General features: G+C 46.8%; 1 protein-coding gene across 3 annotated transcripts; it reads right to left on the bottom strand.

Annotated features, from left to right (window-relative positions):
* LOC147633508 (pentatricopeptide repeat-containing protein At2g39620-like) lies at window positions 1–27,477 on the bottom strand. Of its 3 annotated transcripts, none has more exons than XM_086806597.1 (3): window positions 27,309–27,477; window positions 27,131–27,242; window positions 1–3,092 (listed from the first exon to the last, which is right to left on the bottom strand). In XM_086806597.1, the coding sequence occupies exons 1-3, from the start codon at window positions 27,365–27,367 to the stop codon at window positions 321–323; spliced, it is 2,943 nt and encodes a 980-aa protein (XP_086662723.1). In that variant the 5' UTR covers window positions 27,368–27,477; the 3' UTR covers window positions 1–320. The 3 variants fall into 3 exon arrangements, with proteins under 3 accessions (XP_086662723.1, XP_086662725.1, XP_086662722.1); XM_086806599.1 differs by having other exon boundaries at window positions 27,131–27,275; window positions 27,348–27,425; XM_086806596.1 differs by having other exon boundaries at window positions 27,131–27,477.
* Window positions 27,478–27,675: the final 198 nt, after the last annotated feature.

The following is a 27,675-nucleotide window of genomic DNA, read 5'->3' as shown; positions in this document are numbered from 1 at the left end:
TTGATAGGGCAAATGCACCACTAAAGATAGAAAGAATAAGCACAATATCAACTGCAATGTTATTTCATGAGTTAACATGCAAGGCATCCAATAACGTGCACTTTTTGTTTTTCTTCTAAGTTATACCAGTCGTATGGTGGTCTTTTATTTACCGTTCTGGAGCTAGGGATCGAACCCGGGCCCTGCTCATCCCCACACCAGGTCTAGACTCTCGAGCCTGCCATAGATATTTTTTCTCTGTTAATGCCTCCTCATTATTCCCAACAAAAAATGAATGCACAATTTCACTGTCTGCAGTCTGTTAGCAATGTCCTGGCTACTTACAATGCTTGTTTTGCAACTCTCATTCCCTCAACCTTGCCTGCATCCTCCAGCATGCCGGCATCTGCATAGATGTTAGACATACAGACGTAAGCTGCAGGATCCTTTTCATCCAATTGCACTGCTTGTTCAAAGGCTTCTCTTCCAAGCTCCACATTACCACACTTTTGACATGCACCCAACACAGTATGCCACACCGCAGGATCAGGATGGAACGGCATGTTCTTGATCATGGCTACCACCTTCTCTAATTGGCCTGCACGGCCAAGGAGATCAAGTATGCAAGTGTGGTGCTCAATACTTGGGATGATGCCATAGTCTTTGCTCATGGCCTCAAAGTACATCTGGCCCTTATCCACTAGACCTGCATGACTGCAGGCATTTAACACACTAGTGAATGTGACCAGATTTGGCTCAAAACCTTCTCCGATCATTTTGTCAAAGATGTGGAAAACATTTTCACTTTCTCCAAGCTGGGCATATCCTGCAATCAATGCAGTCCAGGAGACTTCATCTCGAACTGGAAGCTTGTTAAATACTTCCTGTGCTTTTGTAAGAGAGCCACATTTGGCATACATGTCGATCAATCTGTTGCCAACAACAAGATCTTGTTCCAACACCCCCTTTCTGGAAATCTCAGCATGTATTTCTTGGCCCTTGTCTGTGGCTCCTATGCTGCCGCAAGCTTTCAAGCTGCAAATAAATGTGACAGCATCCGGAGAGATGCCCTCCTGTTGCATGCGTTCAAAACAGTTCAGTGCTTCCTCATCACTCTCGTGTTGGGCATACCCTGAGATTAATGCATTCCAAGAGACAATGTCTCGATCTGGAAGCTTGGCAAACACTTCCTCTGCTTTTGCAAGGCAGCCACATTTGGCGTACATATCGACTAATGCATTGCCAACATGTAGGCTTTTATCCAACAACCCTTTTCTGGAAATCTCAGCATGTATTTCTTGGCCCTTTTCTGTGGCTCCAATGCTTCCACAAGCTTTCAAGCTGCAAACACACGTGAAAGAATCTGGAGAGATGCCCTCAAGTTGCATCTGATTAAGACAGTTCAATGCTTCCTCGCTACGCCCATGCTGGGCATATCCTCCGATTAGTGCATTCCAAGAGACTATGTCTCGAGCTGGAAGCTTGTCAAACACTTCCTGTGCTTTTGCAAGCAAGCCACATTTTGCATACATATTGACCAACGCGTTGCCAACAGTAAGATCCCTTTCCAGCAATCCTTTTCTGGCAATCTCAGCATGTATTTCTTGGCCCTTGTCTGTGGCTCCTATACTGCCACAAGCTTTCAAGCTGCAAGCAAACATGACAGAATCCGGAGAGATGCCCTCTTGTTTCATCTGTTCAAAACGGTTCAGTGCTTCCTCACCATATCCATGTTCAGCATATCCTGAGATTAGTGCAGTCCATGAGACTACATCTCGAACTGCAAGCTTGTCAAACACTTCCTGTGCTTTTACAAGCAAGCTACATTTCGCATACATATGAACCAAGGCATTGCCAATCCGAGGGTCTCTTTCCAACAACCCTTTCCTAGCAATCTCATCATGTATTTTCTGGCCCTTGTCTATGGCTCCTATGCTCGCACAAGCTTTCAAGCTACAAATAAATGTGACAGCATTTGGAGAGATGTCCTTGAGCTGCATCTCTTCAAAACAGTTAAGTGCTTCCTCACCACACCCATTTTGGGCATATCCAGCAATTAGTGCATTCCACGAGGCCAGATCTCGAGCTGGAAGCTTGTCAAAGACTTCTTGTGCTTTCGCAAGCAAACCACACTTGGCATACATATCAATCAATGCGTTGCCAACACGAAGGTTTGTTTGCAACAACCCTTTCCTGGCAATCTCAGCATGTATTTCCTGGCCCTTATCTTTAGCTCCTGAGCTACCACAAGCTATCAAGCTGCAAACAAAGGTGACAGCATTTGGAGAGACGCCATTGTGTTGCATCTGTTCAAAACACTCAAGTGCTTCCTTACCTCTTCTATACTTGGCATATCCAGCAATTAGTGCATTCCACGAAACCACATCTCGAATTGGAAGCTTGTCAAATACTTCCTGTGCTTTTGCAAGCCAGCCACATTTGGCATACATGCTTACCAACGCATTGCCGACAACAACGTCTCTTTCCAGCAACCCCTTTCTCACAATCTCAGAATGTATGCTGCAGCCTCTTTCCAGATCTTTGAGCTCAGCACAAGCCTTGAGCAGGGCCACAAATGAATAGGAACTGGGGCATACAGACTCGTCCTCTTGCATTTTCTGGTACAGAATGAGAGCCTGATCAGACTCACCACATCCAAAATACCCTATGATAAGAGAATTCCAGGAGGCTTCCTGCCGAAACACCAACTTGTCAAAAAGCTGCTGAGCATTGGCCATGCTTCCAACTTCTACCAACATCGAGACGAGGTGGTTTCCGAGTGATGAATGAGAATCCAGCCCATTTTTGTGCAAGTAGGCATACAAGCGAAGCGCATAAGCACGGTTTCTCTCCTTTGTGCACTTGCGCAAAATGCATGTAAAATCACCATCGGAAGGCTGGGGCAGCGTCCCTGCTTCCAAGGAAGCGAGTGCCTGCTCTAAGCTCAGCATCTCCCAACCACCCCCACCACCACTAATGTTGTTGTGTTCCTCGTCTTGTGCTTTGTGTCTCCCCTTCGTTGCTTCGCGTCTTCTTAGCATGTCTTGAACACAGCTCGGATTGTTCTGGCCATCCATAAATGGGGACTCCTTGTCAAGCGCCTTTGGGTTTGTCTGTGAAACACAAGGGTTTCCTGGTGAGTGTGTGAAAAGCAGACCAAAAACGCATTTTATAAGACATTTAGTCTTGTGCTGCTGGCCAACAGCCCTTCTCTGGGCCGACCAGCAGCCCAACCACATATATGCAGAGCGCTTCATAATTCAGCAAAATAATACATAATCAACAAAACCAACTTCAGCAGCCGGCACTACCTCTGCAGCAGCCGCCTGAATCATCAAACATACCCCCTGGGCAGCATACCACTGCTACAGCCCGGCGATCCACATATCTTGCTACATCATCCAACTGCACGGCGCCGTGCTACTTGAATTCAGCAGCAGCGCTCTGCCCCACGCATATCTGATCATCAGTCGTCGGCTACCACAACAGCAGCATTTCTGTTGCTACAGCCACATCATCAGCATTCTGCCCTCTGGCAGCACACATATGCGCCCAGTTCTGCTCAGCACCTTGATCTTGCAGCAGCACTGCATTCACAGCCCTCTACATCTTCATAGAGTACCACCGCTGTCCCCGACGTGAGCCTTCATCATCGACCGAGCCTCTTGCTTCGACTTCATCTTTGCTTCTTCGCCGGTCTACTACTTAGAGACACCTGGCCTCTTGTACTGGATTACATTTAGCAGTATACATACATTCATTCATCATTTTTATGCTGTGTTGATTTGCTCTGATTGCTCGTACATCTGGTCCTTTCATCCTTTTGCCCTCACATGGTATCAAAGATATCGTGAGCAAAGGGATTGAAGACCTCGAGAGCACACAGCATGGATCATCTACCCATGATTCCAGAGGACCAGCCTTTGTCACCAGATGTTGATTCTCCTTACTCAGATCTAGACCACACAGAGGATGGGACTTCTTACTCATTGGAGAGCCCCATTCGAGGTCTTACATTGGGAGACGACCAGCCTGTCTACACCTACTCACGCCCTCTCCGAGCTTATCAGACTTCGCTTCTAGATTGGGATACGTGCCTACAACCAGTCTGCCAGTACTGGACCTTGGTATCCAGCCCTCATCTGGAGAGCCCTGCTACGCAATCTAATTGACAACCTGGATTTCTGTTTGGTTCTTTCTCTCAGGGAGGACAGGTACAACGATGGTCGTCCAAAGATCCATTGTCATCAACTCAACTGGAGACTGTGTCAGGTTCGTATGCACCTTTGAGTGCTTATGTTCTTAATACTACCTCGGTGTCTGCTTCTACAACACAGGTTCAGCATACGGTACCAACAACTACCCTCAATCCCTGGAGTAATGTGAACTGTTGGGGTAAAGGCATAATGCCCACCCTTATAGTGTGTACAAGCCCATAAGTTATAGTACATAGTACACTTAGTACTTTTAATGTACTAAGTGCACTATGTGTACTAGTGCAATATACATGTGTGATAGGGGAGTCACACTCATGCCTCATGAGTTGACTTATCCCCACAACTCTCTCTCTCTCTCTCCCTTGTTCTCTCTGTGTATGTCTCTCACATTAACCTAACCCTAATTCTCTCTTACACACAACTGGTATCAGAGCCAGTCACTCCTGGAGCTACCCATTTTTCACATGCGCCTTCAAGCTGCTGGCTGCACTTTCGCTAGTTGGAGAATCATCATTAGCCAGCCAACGGGCACAGGCAGTCGCGAGAGGTGGCAGCTCGGGCACGTAGAAGTGCAAGGCAGCGTTAAAGGCGTAATCGCTGGCCGCTATCGCTTGACGTAGGCAAGTGAACGCAAGTCGTTAGCTGGCGCTAGGCGAAACATAAGCGAAGGCTCTCGCTCGACGCCTGGCCATTAGCGAAGGGAGCCCGTCGACTTCAAGCGTGTATGCTATGCTAGGCGAATGCGTACGTGGCAAAAGGTAGCGCGTGCGTCAGCAGTAGGCGGAGACAGCAAAGGCGTAAACCAAGCGGCAACGTAAACATACAGCAAGGCGTATAGCGCTGGCCACAAGGCGTAACAAAGGTGGTCGTCGCATTGCATAATCGCTGCTCCGACTCTCTCTGTACGACTGGTCAACAGTCCGCCTCTCCAACAGCCACGCTCAGCCACGTAGCGCTCAGCGCATATAGCCAGCAAAGAGGCGACTCAACAGCCACGTGTCCTCTACAGCAGCAGCAGCTAATTATCCACACGAATCAGCAGTCAACATCAGAATTGCCCCTCAAATCAGAATTGCCCCTCAAATTCAGCCCAAATTAGAGGTATTTTGCTTCAATTTCGGGAATTTTTATGTCCATTATTTGCAATTGAGCAGGTACAGGTGCCAAATTGCTCAAATTTTGAGCAAAATTAGCAAAATTGGGTGACATTGGTCACACCCCAGGTCAATTGGCAGGAAATCGGTGACATTGGTCACATTTGCAGTCAATTGACAGGACATTGGGCATTATAATTTGGGGCTTTTGATGTAATTGTGCCATTGGGCACTCATACATGCCGTATGATGTGAGCAATCTCACATTCGGGGTCAAATTTGCAAGAAATTTGATGTCGAAATTTGGGGTTTTTTGATGTAATTGTGCAATTAAGCACTCATACATGCTGTATGATGTGAGAAATCGCACATTTGGGCAAAATTGCAGCAAATTGCAGTGCAAATCAAGGGGCTTTTGTGCCGATTTGGTTGATTTGCATGCAGGCAATCGCATTTGATGCTGTGGATAATGTGCTGATGCCTTACAAGCACTCAATGTGCCTGTAAATCAAGGGGCTTTCATTATTTGGATGTATATGTGGCCAGGGGGAAGCATCGTGAACACTCTGGATGCCTTCATGTGCGTCAATGTACCATGTATGATCAGAAATCGATCTTAAATCAAGGGGCTTTTCAAGTTTGTATGCTTGTTGAGCTTGGCAAAGCAGCAAGCAAGACATTTATGCCTTGAATCCTCAAAAATCAGCTTCAGTCAAGGGGCTTTTGCCCAATTTCTGTTCGGGATTGTTGTATGCAGTGTACGGGACTGTAAAAGTCTGATTTTCACTCATTTGGACAGCCAGGAGAGCATTTATTGCTACTGTACCTGCTGGTACAAATTTGGCACAGCTTTGTGCAAGTTTTGGCATGGCTGTACACTGTTTTGAGTGACCAAAAGGTTCAATTTCAGCTACTGTACTTGCCGGTACAGGTTTGGTACATCATTTATAAGCACTTGGTACTGTTGTACAGTACTTTGGAAGGGCAACAGAGCACATTTAAGGTGCTGTCCAAAATCTGTAGCAACCAGATTTTGTTGATTTCATCACATAAAGTTGGAGAAAAGTTGCATTTGTGCTTCCGCAGTGGGAGATAAAGCTTGGGAGAACAACTGTGAGCACTTTGTGTGCTTTTGGTGCATTGTTTGCACATTTTGCAGGGAGTCAAGCATTGACAGGTTGCATTTTGCTATGGCAACCACAAGTGAGAGCTCTTCATTGCTTCACATCAAGAAGCTTGAAGGCTCGCATAATTATGATATTTGGCAAACCCAGTGCTACAATGTGTTGCTCCAGAAAAAGCAGCACAAGCCTATCAAAGAAAGGGGTGTACTGTCCGCTTCTCTTACTGCTGAAGAGTGGGAAGATATGGATGAGCTGGCAAGATCTACTATCATGTTGTCTGTGTCAGACTCTTTACTTTTCAGCATTCGTGAAGAGAAGACAGCTTGGGGAATGTGGCAGAGATTGCAGGACTTGTATGCCCAACAAAGTGCCTCAAGCAAAGTGTATTGGTTGAAGAAACTCATAGGTCTTCAGATGAAGGAAGGGGCGTCCATGACAGCCCATCTAAATGAGTTTAATGGTATTGTCAGCCAGGTCATTAATCAAAAGTTGGCAATGGACGATGAGTTCAAAGCCACTTTTCTGTTATGCACTTTGCCAGAGAGTTGGGACACATTCAGGACAGCCACTAGCAATTCGCATGCTATGCTGTCATATGCAGATGTTGAGGGTGCTCTTCTTCAAGAAGAGATGAACAGGAAAAACAACTCTGTTGGAAAGTCCAATGCAATGAATGCACGTGGGAGATCCCCCAGCAAAGGGGGAAAAGCCAAGAAACGGGAAGGAGCAAGTCTCGCTCCAAAAAGGATTTGGAATGCCATTATTGTGGCAAAAAGGGACACATTAAAAAGCAATGCTACAAATGGAAAAATGATCAAAAGGAAAAGGGAAAAGGCAAAGACAAAGAGAAAGATGAAGCCAAAGATGTAAAGCCAAAGGGCAAAAGTGGAGTCAAGATTGAAGAAATCAATGTGTCACATGCAGGTGGCAGTGAGGATGAGGTCCTATTTACTTCTTCACTTGATGCCCATTCACTTCTTACAGGTGGTCATGGTATGCACTCATGGATCATTGATTCAGGTGCCTCCTTTCATATCACAGGTTGTAGAGACTTGTTTGTCAGGTATACTGCGGGCAATGAAGGAGTGGTTTATTTGGGTGATAACCATGCATGCAGGATACTTGGCAGAGGTGATGTGAGGCTTGTGTTTTCAGATGGCTCGCAGCTTATGCTCCATGATGTCAGGCATGTGCCTGAGATCAAGAAGAATCTGCTTTCTACTGGACAGCTTGATGATGCTGATTATGTTACCACATTTGGTAGTGGAAAGTGCAAAATTAGTAAGGGCTCACTGGTTGTTGCCAGAGGCTCTAAGGTGGACACTCTTTATTTCATGCATGCAGGTGTTTGTCACCATACTAATGTAAATGCAACCGAGCTGCCGGAAATTTCTATGTGGCATAGCCGGTTGGGACACATGAGTGTCAAAGGAATGGAGCAATTGTCTCGTTTGGGTTACTTGCCTTCTCTAAAGTTTTCAAGTTTTCAGTTTTGTGAGCATTGTATATATGGTAGGCAACTACAGTGCCCCACAAGAAAGCTCTTGGACAGAAAGATGCTCAGTTAGAGCTTGTGCATACAGATGTATGTGAGATGCCTCAGCTTTCTTTGGGAGGGGCAAAATACTTTGTGTCTTTTATTGATGATGCCACACGCAAGGTGTGGGTTTATCCTCTTCGCTTGAAGAGTGATACATTCTCAGTGTTTCAGAAGTTTGTTGCTCATGTTGAGAATCAAACTGGCAAAACACTGAAGGCTTTGCGTTCCGACAATGGTGGAGAGTATATGTCCAAACAGTTTCAGGACTTTTGTGATGCTAAAGGCATCAAGAGGGAGCTCTCTACTCCTTATGATCCTCCACAAAACGGAACAGCAGAGAGGATGAACAGGACCATTCAGGAAAAGGTCCGTTCTATATTGTCACATGCGGGCTGAAGCTGTTATGACAGCCGTTCACCTTATAAACAGGTCACCTAACACGAGGCTTGGTGGGAAAGTGCCAGAAGAAGTATGGACAGGGAAGCCTCCGTCATACAAGCACTTGAGAGTGTTTGGTTGCGTTGCGTACGTGCACATACGCAGGGAAATGCGCACCAAACTTGATCCTAAGTCTCACAAATGCATATTCCTAGGATATGGTGACAGAGGTGAAATGGGGTATAGACTTTGGGATCCCATGAATAGAAAGATTATACGCAGCAATGATGTCATTTTTGATGAAACATGCATGTATAAGGAGCCTGCAAGGCAACAGGAGCCTGGCAGAGTCATCTTTGATGATGATGGACATCATGGACAACAACAAAGGGCTGTAAATCAGCCATTACAGCAGGAAAACCAGCCCTTAAATGGTGCTGAAAATGGTCCAAATGGACAGCCAGAGATGGCAGAAGATATCCCTATGGATATACCACAGTTAGAGGAGATACCGGGCATGATTTTTCAGCCTTATGGCATGGAACAGGAGCCACCAATGGGTGATATGCAGGCTGGACAGCAACCTGCAAATGATGGTCATTGGGTACGGAGGTCCACAAGACCCTCCAGAGCCCCTGACAGGTTTGTTCCAGGGGTTGACTACTTGATGCTCACTGACTGTGGGGAGCCCTCATGTTACAAGGAGGCTTTACAGAGGGCAGACAAAGCTCTTTGGGAGCGTGCCATGAAGTCAGAGATGGATTCTCTGCATAAAAATGGAACTTGGAAGTTGGTGCATTTGCCTGCAGGCAAGAAGGTTTTGCCATGCAAGTGGGTATACAGGCTCAAAGTTGCATCAGATGCAAAGCCAAGATACAAAGACAGGTTAGTGGCTAAGGGCTTCAAGCAAGAATATGGTGTGGACTTTGAGGAGATCTTCTCTCCAGTGGTCAAAATTACCACACTTAGAGCTGTGTTAGCTTTGGTTGCACATGATGATCTGGACTTGATTCAGATGGATGTGAAGACTGCTTTTCTTCACGGTGATCTCCATGAGGAGATATATATGCAGCAGCCAGAGGGTTATGCAATGAGTGGAAAAGAGAAGCTTGTATGCAAGCTGAAAAAGAGTCTTTATGGGCTCAAACAGGCACCAAGAGAATGGTATCATAAATTTGATACATTCATGAAATCTCAGAAATTCAGGAGAAGTGACATAGATCACTGCTTGTACACCAAGAAAGCTTTGGATGGCAGTCTATTGATCCTCATCTTGTATGTTGATGATATGTTGATTGCCGGGAAATCTCGTAAAGAGATGGATGCCTTGAAGCAGAGGCTGCATCAAACCTTTGATATGAAGGATTTGGGTGATGCAAATCACATCTTGGGTATGCGGATACTTCGGGACAGAAATCAACATGTGTTGTATTTGTCTCAGAAGGAATACATTGGCAAAGTCTTGCAGAGGTTCAATATGGACGGGGGGAAGAAGACTAGTACTCCTTTGCCTCCATATGTGAAACTCAGTGCTATGGACAGCCCACAGTCAGATAGAGACAGGGCTGATATGGCCAAGATTCTGTATGCTTCAGCTTGTGGCAGTCTCATGTATGCCATGGTGTAATATGCGGAAGCTTCGGAGAGGGATCGGTACTTCAAAACTCAGAAAACAGCACTCTTTTCGCGACGGAATTAACGCACAAACTGAAAGACAATGTGCAGAAAATAGAGAGAGAAGGGGGAGATGGAGAGGACACAGTATTGGGTCCCAATTACCCTCTGTAGGGCCCCCACCACGGATGGTGTATTTGCTTTATTAGAATGATGTAAATCTGAAACAAATACAAAGTACTTGACCTTTTCTTGGCTGGAAAACCTGCCCTTGACCTTCAGTCCTTCACCCCTTTGCTTTAGCAAACCCTTGGCTGTCCTGGCCCTTGAATGCTTGAGGCTCTTGGTGAATTGTGAGATGAATAATGGGATTATGGGCTGGGGTATTTATACCCCCTCTTGCATCCAGTCGGCTGGCTTCAGGACAGCCCACGACTAAGTCTTGTAATAATTGTGGTCACACTTTAATAAAGTGTTTTCACACTTGTCTGATGGCTGTCCAGCCTGCGCCTGACTCTGGGACAGCCTCCTGGCTGCTGGGCAGGCTGCGCATAGGTGTGGGGACTGCCCCTACACCTGGCTGCCTACTGTCTAGGGCTTTTACCCTCTGTCGGCTGCCTGTCCAGAGGCTCTGGAGCTGGCCGACTGCCCCTCCAGCCCTTGCCTTGGCTGGTGGGCAAAGTCTTGGGCCCTCCTGGCCCCTTGGGGGTGGTTCTACACCTCCCCCATGCCCATCTAAGTATGCACATGCAAATACCTACACTGGGGTAGCCCTATGGGCTGGCCCCATCTCTACATGCAAACTACATGCCTACAGAGGCCTGGCATCCAGTTGCAAACCAGATACACAGCACATCTGACATCATTCCAGAGGGAGACTCATAGCGCGGACTGGCACTGCTTCATGTGCAGGACAATGCACACCTGACCTTGGACTCATGTGCAGGACAATGCACACCTGACCTCGGACGACTGAGATGGATCCCTGGCTGACTCGTCCCGGACTGGGCTCACATGGGACCAGTTCACCATCCCAGGTCCTGCACCTTCTGTACAGAATGTCCACGTGGCATCCAAGTGCGGGATGCACGTGACATCCCCTTCTGCTTAACTTGACGGAAGCTGCATAGCCTCCAAATAATCCGTCAATAAAGCCGGATAGTCTTCGAAAAATTCTTTGTCGAGCCATACCGCTTCATGAGTTCCTCGGTCCTGAAACTTCGTGAGGAACTGTCGTAGTCTTCGGCCTGAGCCATGCTTGAAACGGTGCAGAAGGATCTGTTCTGGAACCATTACCTCTGCTTCATCAATAATGTCTGGTTCCGCTTCGTCTTTGACCTCTGAAGGGGGTGGACCTGCATATGTCTGCGCAAGCGAGAGTGCGTCCTCAAAGGTGGCTGGTCTAAACATACGCACCTCCCATTGGATGTGCGTGTCCAGGCCATACAAAAACTGCCCTTTCTTGTCCGCATCAGATAAGCCTAATTGTAGACACAAGGTCGAAATTCTATTGGCAAACTGAAGGACTGGTTGCGCATTCTGACGCGCACCCCTGAACTCGTCTTCGAGTCGCTCAAGGTAGTGGGGCGGTAAAAACCGCTGCTTAAGGTCACGGACGAACTCGTCCCACCCATAAGCTGCCATACCTGATCTGGTGTGGGCATGAGCCCACTGAGTCCACCAAGGAATGGCCTCACCTTCCAAATACAACCTGGCTAAGATCACTTTGTCAATATCTGTTTTCCTAACTGCGGCAAAGTAAGCTTCAAATTGATGTAACCATGAATACAGAGTAGTGGGATCGAGTTTACCATTATACTTACTGAAGTTCATTTTCTCGGGAAAATGATTCGAGGGCGCCGCCGGTGTCAATCTGGCGTCCAAAGCTCGGAGGTAACGCTCGTGTTCCACTCGTCGCATGGCTTCGTCTTCTCGTTGTCGAATCTCCAATGCCCGTATCTGCATCTCAAGCAAGGAGCTTGACTGCGGCTGTGACCCCTCGAGAGGGTCCCTGTGACGAGGATCTGGTATCTGGGGTACGGAAGGAGAGGGAGGAGGAGATGGAAAACGCGACGCTGGAGAGCGAGAACGCTCCTCCAGAGCCAAAATCCGCGCCTTCTGCTCGTCCAACTTGGTTGTCTGGTCTGCGATTGCTCGCATCATCTGCTGGAACATGTCTTGTACACTCAAGCCGGGTGCCCTAGCTGGGCTGCCTGGTGCACTCTGGTCCCATGGTTCTGGTTCTCTCTCGTCGCCAAAGCTCGCCATAGCGGGAAAATGCAGTTCCTTTCCGGAACGCAATCTGACCATCCACTATCTGTGTGGGAGACTTCCGGAGGCTTCCGGAGGCTAAAAACCAACCGTCCTTCGAGGGACAGGAGTCACTCCGAAAGGGGTAGTCCACCGGCGTCTAAAAACCAACCACACGAGCGAAAAATTTTCTGGTTTTCTTTGCTGAATCTTCGTCCTTGAAGTAGGCTCTGATACCACTGTAATATGCGGAAGCTTCGGAGAGGGATCGGTACTTCAAAACTCAGAAAACAGCACTCTTTTCGCGACGGAATTAACGCACAAACTGAAAGACAATGTGCAGAAAATAGAGAGAGAAGGGGGAGATGGAGAGGACACAGTATTGGGTCCCAATTACCCTTTGTAGGGCCCCCACCACGGATGGTGTATTTGCTTTATTAGAATGATGTAAATCTGAAACAAATACAAAGTACTTGACCTTTTCTTGGCTGGAAAACCTGCCCTTGACCTTCAGTCCTTCACCCCTTTGCTTTAGCAAACCCTTGGCTGTCCTGGCCCTTGAATGCTTGAGGCTCTTGGTGAATTGTGAGATGAATAATGGGATTATGGGCTGGGGTATTTATACCCCCTCTTGCATCCAGTCGGCTGGCTTCAGGACAGCCCACGACTGAGTCTTGTAATAATTGTGGTCACACTTTAATAAAGTGTTTTCACACTTGTCTGATGGCTGTCCAGCCTGCGCCTGACTCTGGGACAGCCTCCTGGCTGCTGGGCAGGCTGCGCATAGGTGTGGGGACTGCCCCTACACCTGGCTGCCTACTGTCTAGGGCTTTTACCCTCTGTCGGCTGCCTGTCCAGAGGCTCTGGAGCTGGCCGACTGCCCCTCCAGCCCTTGCCTTGGCTGGTGGGCAAAGTCTTGGGCCCTCCTGGCCCCTTGGGGGTGGTTCTACACCTCCCCCATGCCCATCTAAGTATGCACATGCAAATACCTACACTGGGGTAGCCCTATGGGCTGGCCCCATCTCTACATGCAAACTACATGCCTACAGAGGCCTGGCATCCAGTTGCAAACCAGATACACAGCACATCTGACATCATTCCAGAGGGAGACTCACAGCGCGGACTGGCACTGCTTCATGTGCAGGACAATGCACACCTGACCTTGGACTCATGTGCAGGACAATGCACACCTGACCTCGGACGACTGAGATGGATCCCTGGCTGACTCGTCCCGGACTGGGCTCACATGGGACCAGTTCACCATCCCAGGTCCTGCACCTTCTGTACAGAATGTCCACGTGGCATCCAAGTGCGGGATGCACGTGACACATGGTTGCTACTAGGCCGGACATTGCATTTGCAATGGGAGTGGTTTCTAGATACATGGCCAACCCTGGCAAGAAGCATTGGGAAGCAGTGAAAGGTGTCATGAGATACCTGAAGGGCACACAGGATATGTGCATATGCTTTGGCAAACAGGATGCATTAGTGCATGGTTACACGGATTCGGATTATGCCGGTCATCCAGATAACCGGAAGTCTACTACCGGTTATGTGTTTACATTCACAGGAGGTGCTGTGTCATGGATATCCAGGATGCAGAAGTGCACTGCCTTATCTACTACAGAGGCCGAGTATATTGCAGCCACAGAGGCTTGCAAGGAGGCATTATGGCTATCTCGGTTAGTGGTTGATTTGGGTTATACAGGGGATGTTCCATTGTTGCATTGTGACAGTCAGAGTGCCATCCAGTTGGCAAAGAACCCTATCTTTCATGCAAAGACGAAGCATGTGGATGTGAAGTATCACTTCATCAGAGAGGTGATAGAGAACAAGCAAATTCAGCTTGTTAAGATTCACACGGATGACAACCCGGCTGATCTGTTGACAAAGAGTTTGCCTCCGGACGGTTTGCTCATTGCAGACACTTGATGGGCATTGGATGAGGCCAGTTTCAGCCTTGATATGGCCTTGTATATTATCATGTACATGCTGATTTTTTCTTTTCCTTCATTTAAGGGCACTTTGCCTTTAAGTGGGAGGTTGTTGGGGTAAAGGCATAATGCCCACCCTTATAGTGTGTACAAGCCCATAAGTTATAGTACATAGTACACTTAGTACTTTTAATGTACTAAGTGCACTATGTGTACTAGTGCAATATACATGTGTGATAGGGGAGTCACACACTCATGCCTCATGAGTTGACTTATCCCCACAACTCTCTCTCTCTCTCTCCCTTGTTCTCTCTGTGTATGTCTCTCACATTAACCTAACCCTAATTCTCTCTTACACACATGAACCCAAATAGAGGAGGGTCAAGGAGCAACATACGCTCCCAAACTACTGGTGTACAAGGAGGTAACACTGTTTTCTCTTCTAGTTCACCCTCTAATCTTGATCCTAGTATGTTTTAGATACTACACTCATTGCCAAATGTCTAGACATGTTGATGATGAGTGTGGCATTAAAGCCAAGGAAAACAGAGGTAACAACCCCAACACCAACAACTCGAAACACCAAAACAACCAAGGTGGTAGCAATGCCCCAAATTGGCGGTCAAGAGGGAGTAATGCTCCTGCACCTACTCTACAAGGTCCCCCACCAGGGAACCAGCAAAAACAAGGCACTTGTACGAATTAGCCTAGATCTTCTCAATGGCGCACCACTGGTTAGGTTGCTCAAGGTCCACCCCCCAGTCAGTATCCTTCGCCACCCCGGAAGGGATGTCAGATTGGTCATCACTTACACCATATCCCAACCCCTCGGCCAATGTCGCTCAGGCCACATCTAAGTTAGACTCTAGCTACTCTTTCGAAGGAAGAAGAAACAACGGACTAGACGAGGCAGTCAACGTGTGGAAGCTTCTGCCCTCGTTCAGATCTGTCAGTTACCTAATGATCCGCCTATGCCCATCATCGAAGCCCACCCAACTCTTCCATGTGGCCATCCGGTCACTTGGATAGTTGATAGTGGAGCTACACACCATATCGCATGCAATGCCGACATTTTCATCTCTCAGTGTCCTGCTAAGGGTAAAGTTCGATGTGGCAACAACACACTGATGCCCATCAAATCTATTGGCACCGTCTTATTTGACACAAACATAGGTCCCAACCAGGCAACCTTGGACAATGTCTATCTTGTTCCTAACTTGGGCCTCAACTCACTTTCTGTATCCCAGCTGACCCAACTCGATCGTGGAGTTTACTTCAACAAGCAAGTTGTCGAGGTGATTGATGAGACTACCGGTCTCGTTGTTGCTCAAGGTCAAGCACATAAGGATGGCTTATGCCGGATGTTTACTTTTTTTATCTGAGCCATCTTCCGAGGGTTCTGAGTTTCATCGGGTTCATGCCTATGTGACCATAGCTCCTTCGGACACTAAACGACCATGGCATCTATGATTTGTCTAGGGACCAGTTGGTTGAAGACATACCCCGCCTCAAACTGACCAAGGATGTCTACCAACCATGTCAAATGGGTAAGCAACACCACATCACGCTACTCATCGTGCTTTGGGTATCCTCGAGTTGATTCACTTTGACTTGAGTGGACAATCCCCAACCCCCTCCTTGAACTGCTCTCTCTACTACATGCTGATTGTAGATGACTTCGGGATACATGTGGGTGTATTTCTTGAGGCATAAATCAAATGCCTTCCAATACTTTACCGTGTGGGTTCGTGTCACATGCACTCTGCACTGTAGTTCATGGTGACAAGCCGGCTCATCATCAGCAATGCAACATCTGTACATTATTAGAACCCAATAAGATGATATTTGTCGTATGCCGTGACCCCATTGTATATCCTCAGTCCAGGATAAGTCAGGCAGCACGAGCTACGTAGGCTATTCTCAACCATAGTCAGTCAATCAGTCAGTCTAAGTCCCTTAACCCACTTAAAAGACGCATTCATGCTTATACAGTCAGTAGAAACCTTAGGGTTTGCATCAAAAAGCATCCTGCACATTAGACCATTGCAGGAACCCCAGATAGCATCCAGTATTTATCTAGGATTTTTCTGGTATTTTTCCCAGCATTTATTATTGGACATGAGCAGTAGGCCAGCTCAGTAGCCAGTCGACTGGCTCATATGGTCCATATAAATACAGCCTTTGCATAATCATTCTATCATTCATCATATTCAGCAAGAGAGCAATCAAGCGCTTGTCATCCTCAACCTCGGGAGCATAAGCGATTGCAGTTTCAGCCACCTCACTTCAGCGTTTCTCCTACAGCCCAGGCGCCTCAAATGCATGAGCATTCAGCCATCTACATCAATAAAATGCATCAGTTCAGCATTCAGCCTTGAGTTTTCTGCATCCACATAGTTTTCAGCATTCATCCATTCATCGTTTTGCTCCAGCCACTTGGTGAAGGTAAAACGCGGCATTCTCATTCATTTACAGCATTCATATACAATCTAGAACAGTCCCAAACAGCCCCTCTCTAGCTTTGCATCCCTCCCTCGTACCATTGGGAAGAGTGCATACGCTCGAGATAGGACATCTTTGGTGCTTCTACAGTAGTGCACAGTTCAGCCCAACACTTGGTCTTCAAGGTCTTGCGTTTGGCTTATCATCAGTCACACCGTCAGTCTCTTTAAAGATAATAAAGCAAATACTATCTCGGTAACGCGATAGGGGGCCCTTCAATGGGTAATTCGAGACCCCATACGGTGTACAATTCTCATCTCTCTCTCTCATATCTCTCTAAAGTTTGAAGTATTAAAGTGGATTGCTAAACTCGCGAAACTCAAGATACAGAAGACGGTGTGAGCATTTGTGTGACAGGATCCTCCAATACGAAGACTTCCGCTGCATGTTACAGTTCGGTTAGTCACTAACCAAATGGGCGTCTCGATTGGGATTGCTCGCAATGACAATGGCGGTGAGTTTAGCTCCCATCAATTTGCCGAGTTCTTGTAAGAGCAGGGCATTCAATGCCAGCTTACTTCCACCAACTCCCCCTCACAAAATGGAGTGGTCGAGCACAAGAACTAAATCGTTATGGATATGACGCGCTCCATGCTCTTTGCAGCAAAGCTGTCGTTGTCCCTCACAGGACCCTGTTTGAGGCATTTTATGGCAAGAAACCGACTGTTTCCCATCATCGTGTCTTTAGGTGTCGTGCATACACACACTCTGAATGACACGAGAGGCAAGCTTAAGCCAAGAAGTGAGTTGCTCATTTTTTGTGGGCTACTCTTCTGAATCAAAGGCTTACAAAGTCTTTGATCCAAGATCGAACAAAGTCTTCATTCGTCGAGACATTGTCTTTGATGAGTAAGACTTACTTCGCCTTCCGCTGCCCATACCACCCGATCAAGAATCTCCGACTGTGCCACATGAACCCAATCAGTCAACTATTACTCCACCACTTGAGGAGCCTTCCTCCTCTTGACAGCCACCCAGGGACCCTTTACCCCGCTGGTACCAACAGACCATGCGGAATTCATGCATGCTTCCCAACGATACCCCCTTGGACGGTCCTCGTTGGTTCACCAGACTCACTCCTCATGCCTCATTTGCCTATGTTTTCAGCAAACTATGTGACTCATGATGAGCCAACATCGTGGAAAGAGGCAATCAAACAGCCAGCCTAGAAACAGGCTAAGGAACAAGAACTCCAAAGCATTAACCGTAATCGCACGTGGTCCCTTGTGGATTGCCCTTGGCATAAGGTCATTGGAACCAAATGGATTTTCCGTACCAAATTTGAAGCTGATGGTACCTTGGACAAGTACAAAGCCCAGCTTGTAGTGCAAGGCTTTCGCCAAAAAGAAGGCACTGACTTCGACGAGACCTTCGCACCTACAGCTCGAATGACGACAATCTGTCTCTTACTCAATCTAGCCGCACACCACAAATGGCCAATCTACCAGATGAATGTCAAGAGTGTCTTCCTAAATGGCATTCTCGAAGAGGAAGTCTATGTTTACCTTTGGGCTTTCCGCTCCCCGGACATGAGGATAAAGTCTTCCGCCCACATAAAGCTCTGTACCGGCTTAAGTAAGCCCCCCAAGCGTGGTATCATCGCATCGACAAATTTCTTCACAACCAAGGTTTTCACCCATCCCATTGTGATCCCAATATCTGTATCCACATAAATCACGGGGGGATGGTGTGCTACCTAGTGTTGTATGTCGATGATCTTATCATCTCTGGTTCAAATCAAGCCAAAGTGGCTGATATCATGGCACAGCTAAGACAAATGTTTGAGAAGATTGATCTCAATCTTCTCTCATATTTCCTTCGCATGGAGGTGGCCCAACATCTTAATGGTATCTTTGTGTCACAACAAAAGTGTCACGTAGGCTGTAATGCCTGTGACCGACGGCAGACCGGATGGCCATGTCCGGGGTTCAGTGGGAGAGGACGCCCATGCGGAGTCATGGGCGGCCAGGCTAGTGTGGACGGCAGGCCACACACTATATAGCTTGGGGGATGAGGGGCAATCCTCATTCTTCCTCTATGGCTGGGTGGTGAGCCAGAGGCCGTCCCCTCTTGTGGTAATGCCCGTAGCGGCGTTACGGGAATGTAACACTGGTATCAGAGCGTGGTTCGATGGGATTGTCAGAGCCTGCGCGTGAACGGGGGACCGGAGCCCACTCGATGGTTTTCATCCACAATCTCCTTATCCTTATCTCGAATGGAGGGTGTGGAGGGAGGCAGCCATGGAAGAATGGAGGGGAAGAACTCTCTCCGACTCTCTCTCGATGACCGTCTCACACACAGCAAGCAAGGGAGGTAAGCAATTTTGAGCAGCGATTGAATTTTTCTGAATTGAATTTCTGCGTTAAATGTCTGCCAAGCGTTGAAGCTGTGTGGAAAAAGGGAGGGGGCGCAGAGCCCATGGAGACTTGCTTTGACAGGGTAAACCCGCCTAGAAAGGCTGAGTGGGGAACCCGCCTTGAAGGGGCGAAGAGCAGCCCCCAGCGAAAATCGAAACTCTGTGTGGGTTGAGGGGCAAAAATCAGCCCACGAGATCCTTGGAAACACACGCTGTGTGTGAGGAAGCAAAAACCAGTAATTGAAATGCGTAGCTGAAACTCTGGCGCAGACCACACTGTGTGAAGAAGCTGCTGGAGGCGAAGAGCGAACCTGTGTTTGCTAAAGCTTCGTTGAAGGGGGGCAAGAGCGAACCTGTAGCCAGCCAGGGGCGGCTGCAGCCACAGCCCAGCCCAGCGGCCAGCTCAGGCGGCCAGCCAGCCACGGCCAGCCAGCCAGGCGGCGGCGGCGGCCAGCCAGCCAGGCCAGCCAGGCGGCGGCGGCGGCGAGCCAGCGGCGGCCAGCCAGGCGGCGCATCGGCCAGCAGGCAACCAGGCAGCCGACCATCCCAGCAAGCGCCACGAGCAGAAAAAAGGAATTAAAAAAAAAAAAAGATTTAAAAACCATTTTTTTTTTATATTTTTGTTATTCATTTTTATGCAAGACGGCGGCCAAAAAACGGCCCTAAATACACTCCCCACGGGCGGGCGGCCACGTCCGAAGCGACGAAGGCCGGCCCGGTACGCTATTTATTTATTTGTTTTTTTTTAAAAAAACAAAACAAAACAAAACAACGGCACACCCTACGAAACAAACCCACACGGCCGTCGTGTCGTGTGGTCGTAATGCCTGTTTTCAACGAGAGAGACCCACCGCACACGGCCGTAGCGCCGCGTCCTAAGAGAGCGACAAATCCCACGGCCGTAGTGCCGAGTCCTTCGAGACAAAGCCGTTCTATGGCCGTTGTGCCTAGTGAACACGTCTATGACCGTAGCCCGCGAGAATATGCGCAATGCCTGCATCCTCCAATGTTTGGTACCAGTTGTGGACGCATTGGTAAAGTCCAACCCAGTCGTGCCGTAGTGCACCCTGGCCATTTGTGGCATAACGCACTTGCTCGTGCGGTGCACGTACGTCTAAGAATGCCGTAGCGTGCCCATGTCTGCTGAACCATTGACAGTCTTGCACACACGTCATGTCATGGCGTGCACATGTTGGTGTCACGTCGTAAGTGCACTCATACCAACATTGTGCCGTAGTGCACTAGAATTTTTTTAAGGTGGCAAGAGGGAAATCAATGGTAATGTTCTCGCGTAGTTCGAGAAGTATTCGTTGACAATACATAAATACATGATATAAATTCTCTCTGTTAGTGGTTTAACCATGTGGTTTACCACAAAGTAATATGAGAGCAGATCAGACACATTGTTCTTGTTGAAAGTCACAAGAAGAAGTTCGTGGCTCCAATGTGCTTAGACCCAATGAAAAATGTCTACTTGGATGTGGTCCATTGTGACGAACAAATGTAGTCCGTAGAGACACTTTTGCAAGCGCAGTCTTGCCATGGTCATGACTTCTCAAATTGGTCAATGGCATTTAAGATAGCTGGGATTGAGGTCGCGTTTGTCGATTACCTGCTAGTAGCCTTGATCACATGACCCCATTAGCAACGTACTCTCTAGACATGACTAGTGTTCGACTCTGGGAGCGTAGCCTCGCCAGATTTCAATTTCCACTTTTGCGAGCGTCGTCTTGCTAGAGTTAAAGTTTTGCTAGACAAACAAATCTGAAGGGGTATAGTCTTGAGATGTAATGCTCAATGCCCTTGTACAATTAAATCGAAGAGAACTGTTCTACTAGCATGGTTTTCTCTTCTTTTTATTGCCATGCGTTGACATCCCACTGCTCGAGAGTTTGTGGTGATCTTTCGAGGGGGGAAAGAGCCTTTTTATATGTCACATCAATTGGTTTGGTGGTAATTTGATGGTATGGGACATCAATTCTCACGGAATCAATTGTAGTCTTGGTGGAATGGGACGCCAAGGCTTGTGAATGTAACTTGACTCTTTGGCAGGTCTGTATGTACACTTGTCCGTAGTGATAAAGTGTGCAAGATAAAATTTGAACTTTGACAATTACAAATATAGCCATAAGTTGGGATAAAACCCAGTTACAGAGTTCGGAGAAGCTCTAGGTAGCAAGACCATGATGGTGTACTAGTGCTAACAGAGTGATTTAGTTCCGGAGTGATCTAAATCTAGAGGTTAGCCGTCAGACTAGTTTGGTTGGACAGTTTCATGCATGGGGGACGCCCTATAGCATTTTGCAAGTGTAGTCTTGCCTATGTTCAACATAAGTGTGCAATTGTGATCACATTTTAAATGCTACCATATGAATTTGGGAAATATATTACTTTCCTACATAAGCAATTGTAATATTGCATGACCGGCTATTTTGCTTACAAAGTTCATGTGCGTGTAAACCCTATAAGTCATAAGACCCCTTGGGAATGAGTGGAGCATTCCATGGATTTAATAAGGTTTTACATGGCAATAGTGAGTAGTATCTCACTCCAGATGAGCCTGGTTGTTGTTAATCGGATCCGACATATATAGTGTACATTCACTAGGGCTGAGTTAGGATAGAAGGCTAAGCCGGAGAGCTTAGTGGTAAATCCTACTGTATCTGGTGAGTTTTGACTTAACCGGAGTGTTAAGAAGTAAACTCAAAGTCTGGGGCTGAACCGGAGTGTTCGGAGGCAGACATATCTTTGTTAAATCGGAGAATTTAGCAAAAGATGAGCTTGGGGTGAACCATGGTACCCAAGAAAAAAGCTCTTCACACTAAAATAGTGCACAATGATTTTAGGGTGATAAAAATCCATCTCGCAGGAATGTTTTACAACTTTCCATAGATGATAGATGAGACCATGTACTTTACGGAGTTAAAGTACATAGGTGGTGACTTCGGCGCCACATTTTTTGTAGGAAGTCACCAGTGGTGTGGTTAGGTCGGCCGAGACTCCACAAGACCTATGCACTAGTTTTTAAGTTGACCTCTATGATAAGGACGTCCAAAAATTCGTGTTGTAATACCAGAAATTGTACTGCAATGTGCAATGGAAGGGGTCAATTTGTGTAGTCACTTCTTAGAAACAGTGACTTAAGCATCTTGTTATAGATGGCTGTATATGGTACTCCCACTCGGGGGAGGTACGCCATTGGGTACGGAGTTACTCACAAACTAGTATGGAACTACTAGTGTGATGATAGTGGGTACGTAGTTACTCACTTCTAATACATAGCTGCTAATAACATTAAGATCCTTGAGTGAAAAATACTCTAGATCAACATTTTAAATTACCGAACCACAATCCATGAGTATCGAGGTACTCATAAATATGTTGACGTTGCTCAAATCGAGAGACCGATTTGTTCGATGGTATGGAATAAGCAAGGAGAGTGGAGTAACTTAAAAGTTACACATCACTAGTCCTAGTAAGTTGTCGAGGTCATCCGTAGTTTGATGATCCCCTCTACCTATCAGATAACATTCAATTTTGCAAGCCCTGGCATTTAATCCGTAGTGATTATGAGTTGGGTGTGAGATATGGTTATGAAGTTCTTACAAGAGTACTCGTTTATTTGCTAGTCATTGGTTATAACTTGGTAGAGATTGCCACCTGTGATGGGTAGGTAGCTTTGCCGCTATGATGAGGAGGCAGCAAATAATGTTCTCATAGTTATACTTCATACCAACACCAAACAGGGATAGAATGAAATTCCTAAGTTCATCATCACGAAGTACTGTGATGTTTGCATTTATATTGAATGTATGATGTAATGAGACATTGAACTTGTGTAATTACCATCAATTATCTAGCAACCTATGGCTTCGCAGCAGCAAGCTCAGTCATTATCTGTGGATTGATAATGTGGTTATTAGTAGTTTGTAATTTTTCTTGATGGATGGTACAACCCACCCAAATTATTCATAAGTGTGTAACCGCTTATGAAGGGTAATAATATGCAACAATGAAGCACTTTGTTACAAGTGTGAAACCACTGATCTGTTGCAAAGCAATTTATAAATAGTACCACCATATGTGCGTAGACACTATACCACATCTTCGTTGCAAGATGTTTAAAAGTTTCTTGGAAGGACTCAAGAATATAACATATGATATTAAACACGGTCTAGATTTATTCTTGGACCTATGACACGAGCGCGTAGTCCGCTTGAGAGTACAGTTTTTGAGGACAAAAACCTTTCTTAAGGGAAAGGAGGGATATCCTCAAATATCACATAAACTCGAATAGTTGTGTGAGTCCAGACAATACTTGAAGGGATGTGTCTGGTAATAGCAACAAAGAGTTGTAAGTGAATGGATGTAATTCCAGACACCCGTAGTGGTGCAAGAATATTTATCAAACATCTCCACATACTATATGATCTGCTCGCAAATATAGTATGGCATAAGTACCCCCCCCTTAAGAAGAGTTTTCGTCCTCGAAAACAAACTGGGGAAACCTTTTGGAAATTGCGCTACGGCGTTCCCAGGTTGCCACTTTCTCATCCCTATCTGTCCATTTAACAAGTACCTCCTGGTACATTTTATGTCGGGTTTGTCTGTCTCGATACCCAAGAATCCTTTCTGGTTAATGTGGTATCTTTGGTGGAGTGATCAATTCCACCAAAATATCTAGAGAAACTACGTTCTCTAACCCGTGAACTGATTTCTTCAGTTTACTAACATGGAAGACAGGATGAACTTGAGAACTCTCCGGTAACTCAAGTTTATATGCTACGTCCCCAATATTCTTAAGGACCTTGAAAGGACCGCAATATCTAGGAGAAAGTTTATCACACTTTTCCGTTTTCATGGTTGCTGACTGCGCAGGAACCTTTAAAAATACAAAGTCACCTTCTGCAAAGGTCACTTGTCTGCGTCCTTTATAGGCAAATGTTTTAGCGCGATCCTGTGCGCTACGAATGCTCTCGCGTGCAGCTTTGAGCATATCATTTATCAAGGAACTCCTTGACAGATTGAATTATCTCCTTTTTAGGCCTACAACCATCGGAGATCTCGGCTGGAATCCATACATTGACATGAATGGTGTAAATCCAGTCCTCGCTGAATGCTTGGAGTTGTTATAAGCAAACTCCAATATGGGCAAATATTCTTCCCAATTTGATTGTTATATTTGAAAGGAAATTTTCAAAAGTTACATTTACTCTGGGCTAGAGTGGAGTTTAACCATCCGTAGATTGATGGTAGTTAGAAACTCAAAAAAATTCTAGAGCATATGCTTGTGCCAAGATGTTACTCTATGAGAGAAAGTATCTCTCAACTTTGGAAATAATCCTTGTGATGCATGATTAGATTGGCCGTAGAGCTTTCCAAGGAGAAGTTTTAACAAGTTGGTGAAGCAACATGGTAGCATAGTCTGAGAACTTGCGCTACTAGAGTGCTCTCCAGTACATTAGCTTCTGTGCTAATGACATGATGCAAATCAAGGCATGAAATTTGCCAGGGGTTTTGGTTGAAATACCAAATCATAGCTTGTGTGAGCATGATCCTGCCTTTATAGAGGTCTGGCGCGCTGTACGCGTACGCACTTTGTCACGGCCGCGCCCACCTTCCTCGCCGGCACGTAATGCTAGTCCGGAGAGACTGGCCGTAGGTGCGGCGGGTAGCGAAGCGAAAGTTAGTCCGGAGAGGCTAGCCGAGTCTTCGGGGTATAGTCTTGATAGTCCAAGTGCGAGTCATCCTGGAATTCAGAAGACCTATGCACTAGTAAAAAGACAGTTTTATTGGCCTAGATTGTTTACGAACGTCCAGACTTATGTGCTGAAATGCAGTAAGTGCCAGGTCAATAAACATGAACGTCTTAAGATTGGAGGACTACTCCATCCACTGGAGATTCCTCAAAGGAAATGGGAAAGCATTTCCTTTGAATTTCATTACCGGTTTACCCAAGACGAGTCGAGGGAATGACTCGGTGTGGGTAGTAGTGGACAAATAAACTTTGCAGTGTTACATTCCCGTAACGCCGCTACGGGCATTACCACAAGAGGGGACGGCCTCTGGCTCACCACCCAGCCATAGAGGAAGAATGAGGATTGCCCCTCATCCCCCAAGCTATATAGTGTGTGACCTGCCGTCCACACTAGCCTGGCCGCCCATGACTCCGCACGGGCGTCCTCTCCCACTGAACCCCGGACATGGCCATCCGGTCTGCCGTCGGTCACAGGCATTACAGCCTACGTGACAAAAAGTACCCCACTAGATCCAACCATCAAACTTACAAAGGAAGGGGACTCACCGCCACATGAACAGCGAGCCTACCAACAAGTGGTTGGGAAACTTATATAGCTCGCTAACTCTAGACCTAACATTTTCTATTGCACATCCATTTTAAGTCAGTATTTCAATGCTCCGAAGGAGCCACATTAGAGTTCATTGATGAGGTTTGTTCGCTATCTAGCGGGTACCTATATGTTCGGACTCGTGGGTTCATCTTGCGTGGTTACACGGACTCGGTTTGGGTCGGTGATTACGATTCCCGACGTTCCCATGGTGGTTGCTTGTACTCACTTGGATCTGGCCGTTTCTCTTAGTATAGCAAGAAGCACGACACCATTGCAAGTTCTTCAGCTAAGCCCGAGTACTGGGCCCTTTATGACGCCGCCACTAAGGCTATGTATCTCAGTTAGCTTCTTGAGGAGATGCGCGTTTCCATGGACACCACTTCTACCATCTTCGTCGACAGTCACAGTGCGATTGCCCTCGCCGGCAATCCTATTTTTTCTAACCATACCAAGCATGTTGGTGTCCATTTTCATTTTACCAGGGAATAGGTTGAGCTTGGTACCATTAGGCTCCAGTACATTCCTACGACGGACAACCATGCCAACATCCTTACAAAGTCCGTCAATCGGCCTATCCTCGAGCGTCTTCACGAGCGGATCGGCATCAGTCCTCCACCATCACCCTCAACATCTTGAGAGGGGGACCATCCTCACCATTTGGATTATTTATCATTGTTATAAAGGACGCATGAGTAAGTGAAAACCCCTTGAGGGCACTGCTCATGTGAAAACCCACTGCATTGCATTTACCATCTTGCATTCCCTTTGCATCGCATTCTATTTTTTGTGTTTGGGGCACATGTATGAATGAAAACCCAAACGGACATTCATGCATGTGAAAACCTCTTGCACTGTGACATTGATCCAATGCAGTCCAAACCCAAAAGAGTCTATCAAAGACATGATCTACACCCACATCAACCAACCTTGCCTAAATACTCCATCATGTTCCTCTTCACCCAATTACCATCTTCCTCATCTTCTTTCATGGTCCCCTTTTTGGCTTGAGAAGGGGTGTGTGAAAACCAGCCCAAAAAGAAATTAAACCAACCCAAAAAGGCATTTTATTAGACGTTTATTGTCTTGTGCTGCTGGCCGACAGCCCTTCTCTGGGCTGACCAGCAGCCCAACCACATATATAAAGAGCACTTCATAATTCAGCAAAATAATACATAATCAACAACAACTTCAACAGCTGGCGCTACCTCTGGAGCAGCCACCTGAATCATCAAAACATCAATCATCATTGCCTCTACCCCCTGTGCAGCATACCATTGCTACAGCCCAGCGATCAACACATATCTTGCTACATCATCCAACTTCACAGGGCCCTGCTTCTTCGCCAACCTGAATTCAGTAGCAGCACTCTGCCCCACACATATATGATCATCAGTCATCAGCTACCACAGCAGCAGCGCTTCTGTTGCTACAGCCACATCATCAGCTGGCAGCACACATCTGTGCCCAGTTCTGCTCAGCACTCTGATCTTGCAACAGCACTGCATTCGCAGCCCTCTACACCTTCACGAAGTACCACCGTTGTCCCCAATGCGAGCCTTCGTCATCGACCGAGCCTCTCGTTTCGACTTCGTCTTTGCTTCATCGCCAGTCTACTACTCAGAGTCACCTCACATCAAAGGGCCTGTTGTACTGGATTACATTCAGCAGTATACATACATTCATTCGTCATTTTTATGCTGTGTCGATTTGCAGCACATTTGGTCCTTTCATCCTTTTGTCCTCACACTACACACACACAAGGCGCGGAAAAATGGAAATGAGAACATGGTACCTTGCTCTTTGGGCTGTCCAACCAAAGGGAGGGATCCCTCAAGTACGTCTTCCACGGGCGCTTGGTACGTGCTCTTGATGATGATGATGAGGAGGAGGAGGAGGAGGAGGAGCTACCCCCGACAACAGATACCCGCGCCGGGCAGGAGGAGGAGGATGAGGAGGATGAGGAGTAGGAGGAGGAGCTACCCCCGACAACAGATACCCGCGCCGGGCAGCAGCCGGCGAATACTTCCATCTCCGCGACTTCATTACTATCTGGGGTGCAGTAGCGCGGAGGCCAACACAGCACCCTGCACCAATCCTCTCAGCATTTCTTCCACACATAGGGTGCCCCCCCCAGCTGGTTTTTTCCATGGAGAAAAAAAAAAGAGAGAGAGATTAATGTGGAATATGCCGTTTTCAAAGTAGACGTTTTGAGGGTTTGTAGACACTTTGATGAGAACACTTTTAAAAACATCTCGAACTTCCCATGTGATTTTGGTGTGCTTAGCCTTGTTTGGCTGGGTACATATCATGTTGTGGACCAACCACGGCTCTACGATT

Source organism: Cibotium barometz, chromosome 12 (assembly GCF_041138505.1).
Source record: "Cibotium barometz isolate CiBa-2024 chromosome 12, ASM4113850v1, whole genome shotgun sequence".
Classification (NCBI taxonomy): Eukaryota; Viridiplantae; Streptophyta; class Polypodiopsida; order Cyatheales; family Cibotiaceae; genus Cibotium; species Cibotium barometz.
This window is presented reverse-complemented; position numbering and strand designations above follow the sequence as displayed.

Excerpts from the sequence above, each read along its gene's own strand:
- LOC147633508 (XM_086806596.1), bottom strand. The coding sequence starts at position 27,367 with ATGGAAGTATTCGCCGGCTGCTGCCCGGCGCGGGTATCTGTTGTCGGG. Across the intron at positions 3,093-27,130 it reads TGGACAGCCCAAAGAGCAAG|ACAAACCCAAAGGCGCTTGA; the intron begins GTACCATGTTCT and ends TGTGTTTCACAG.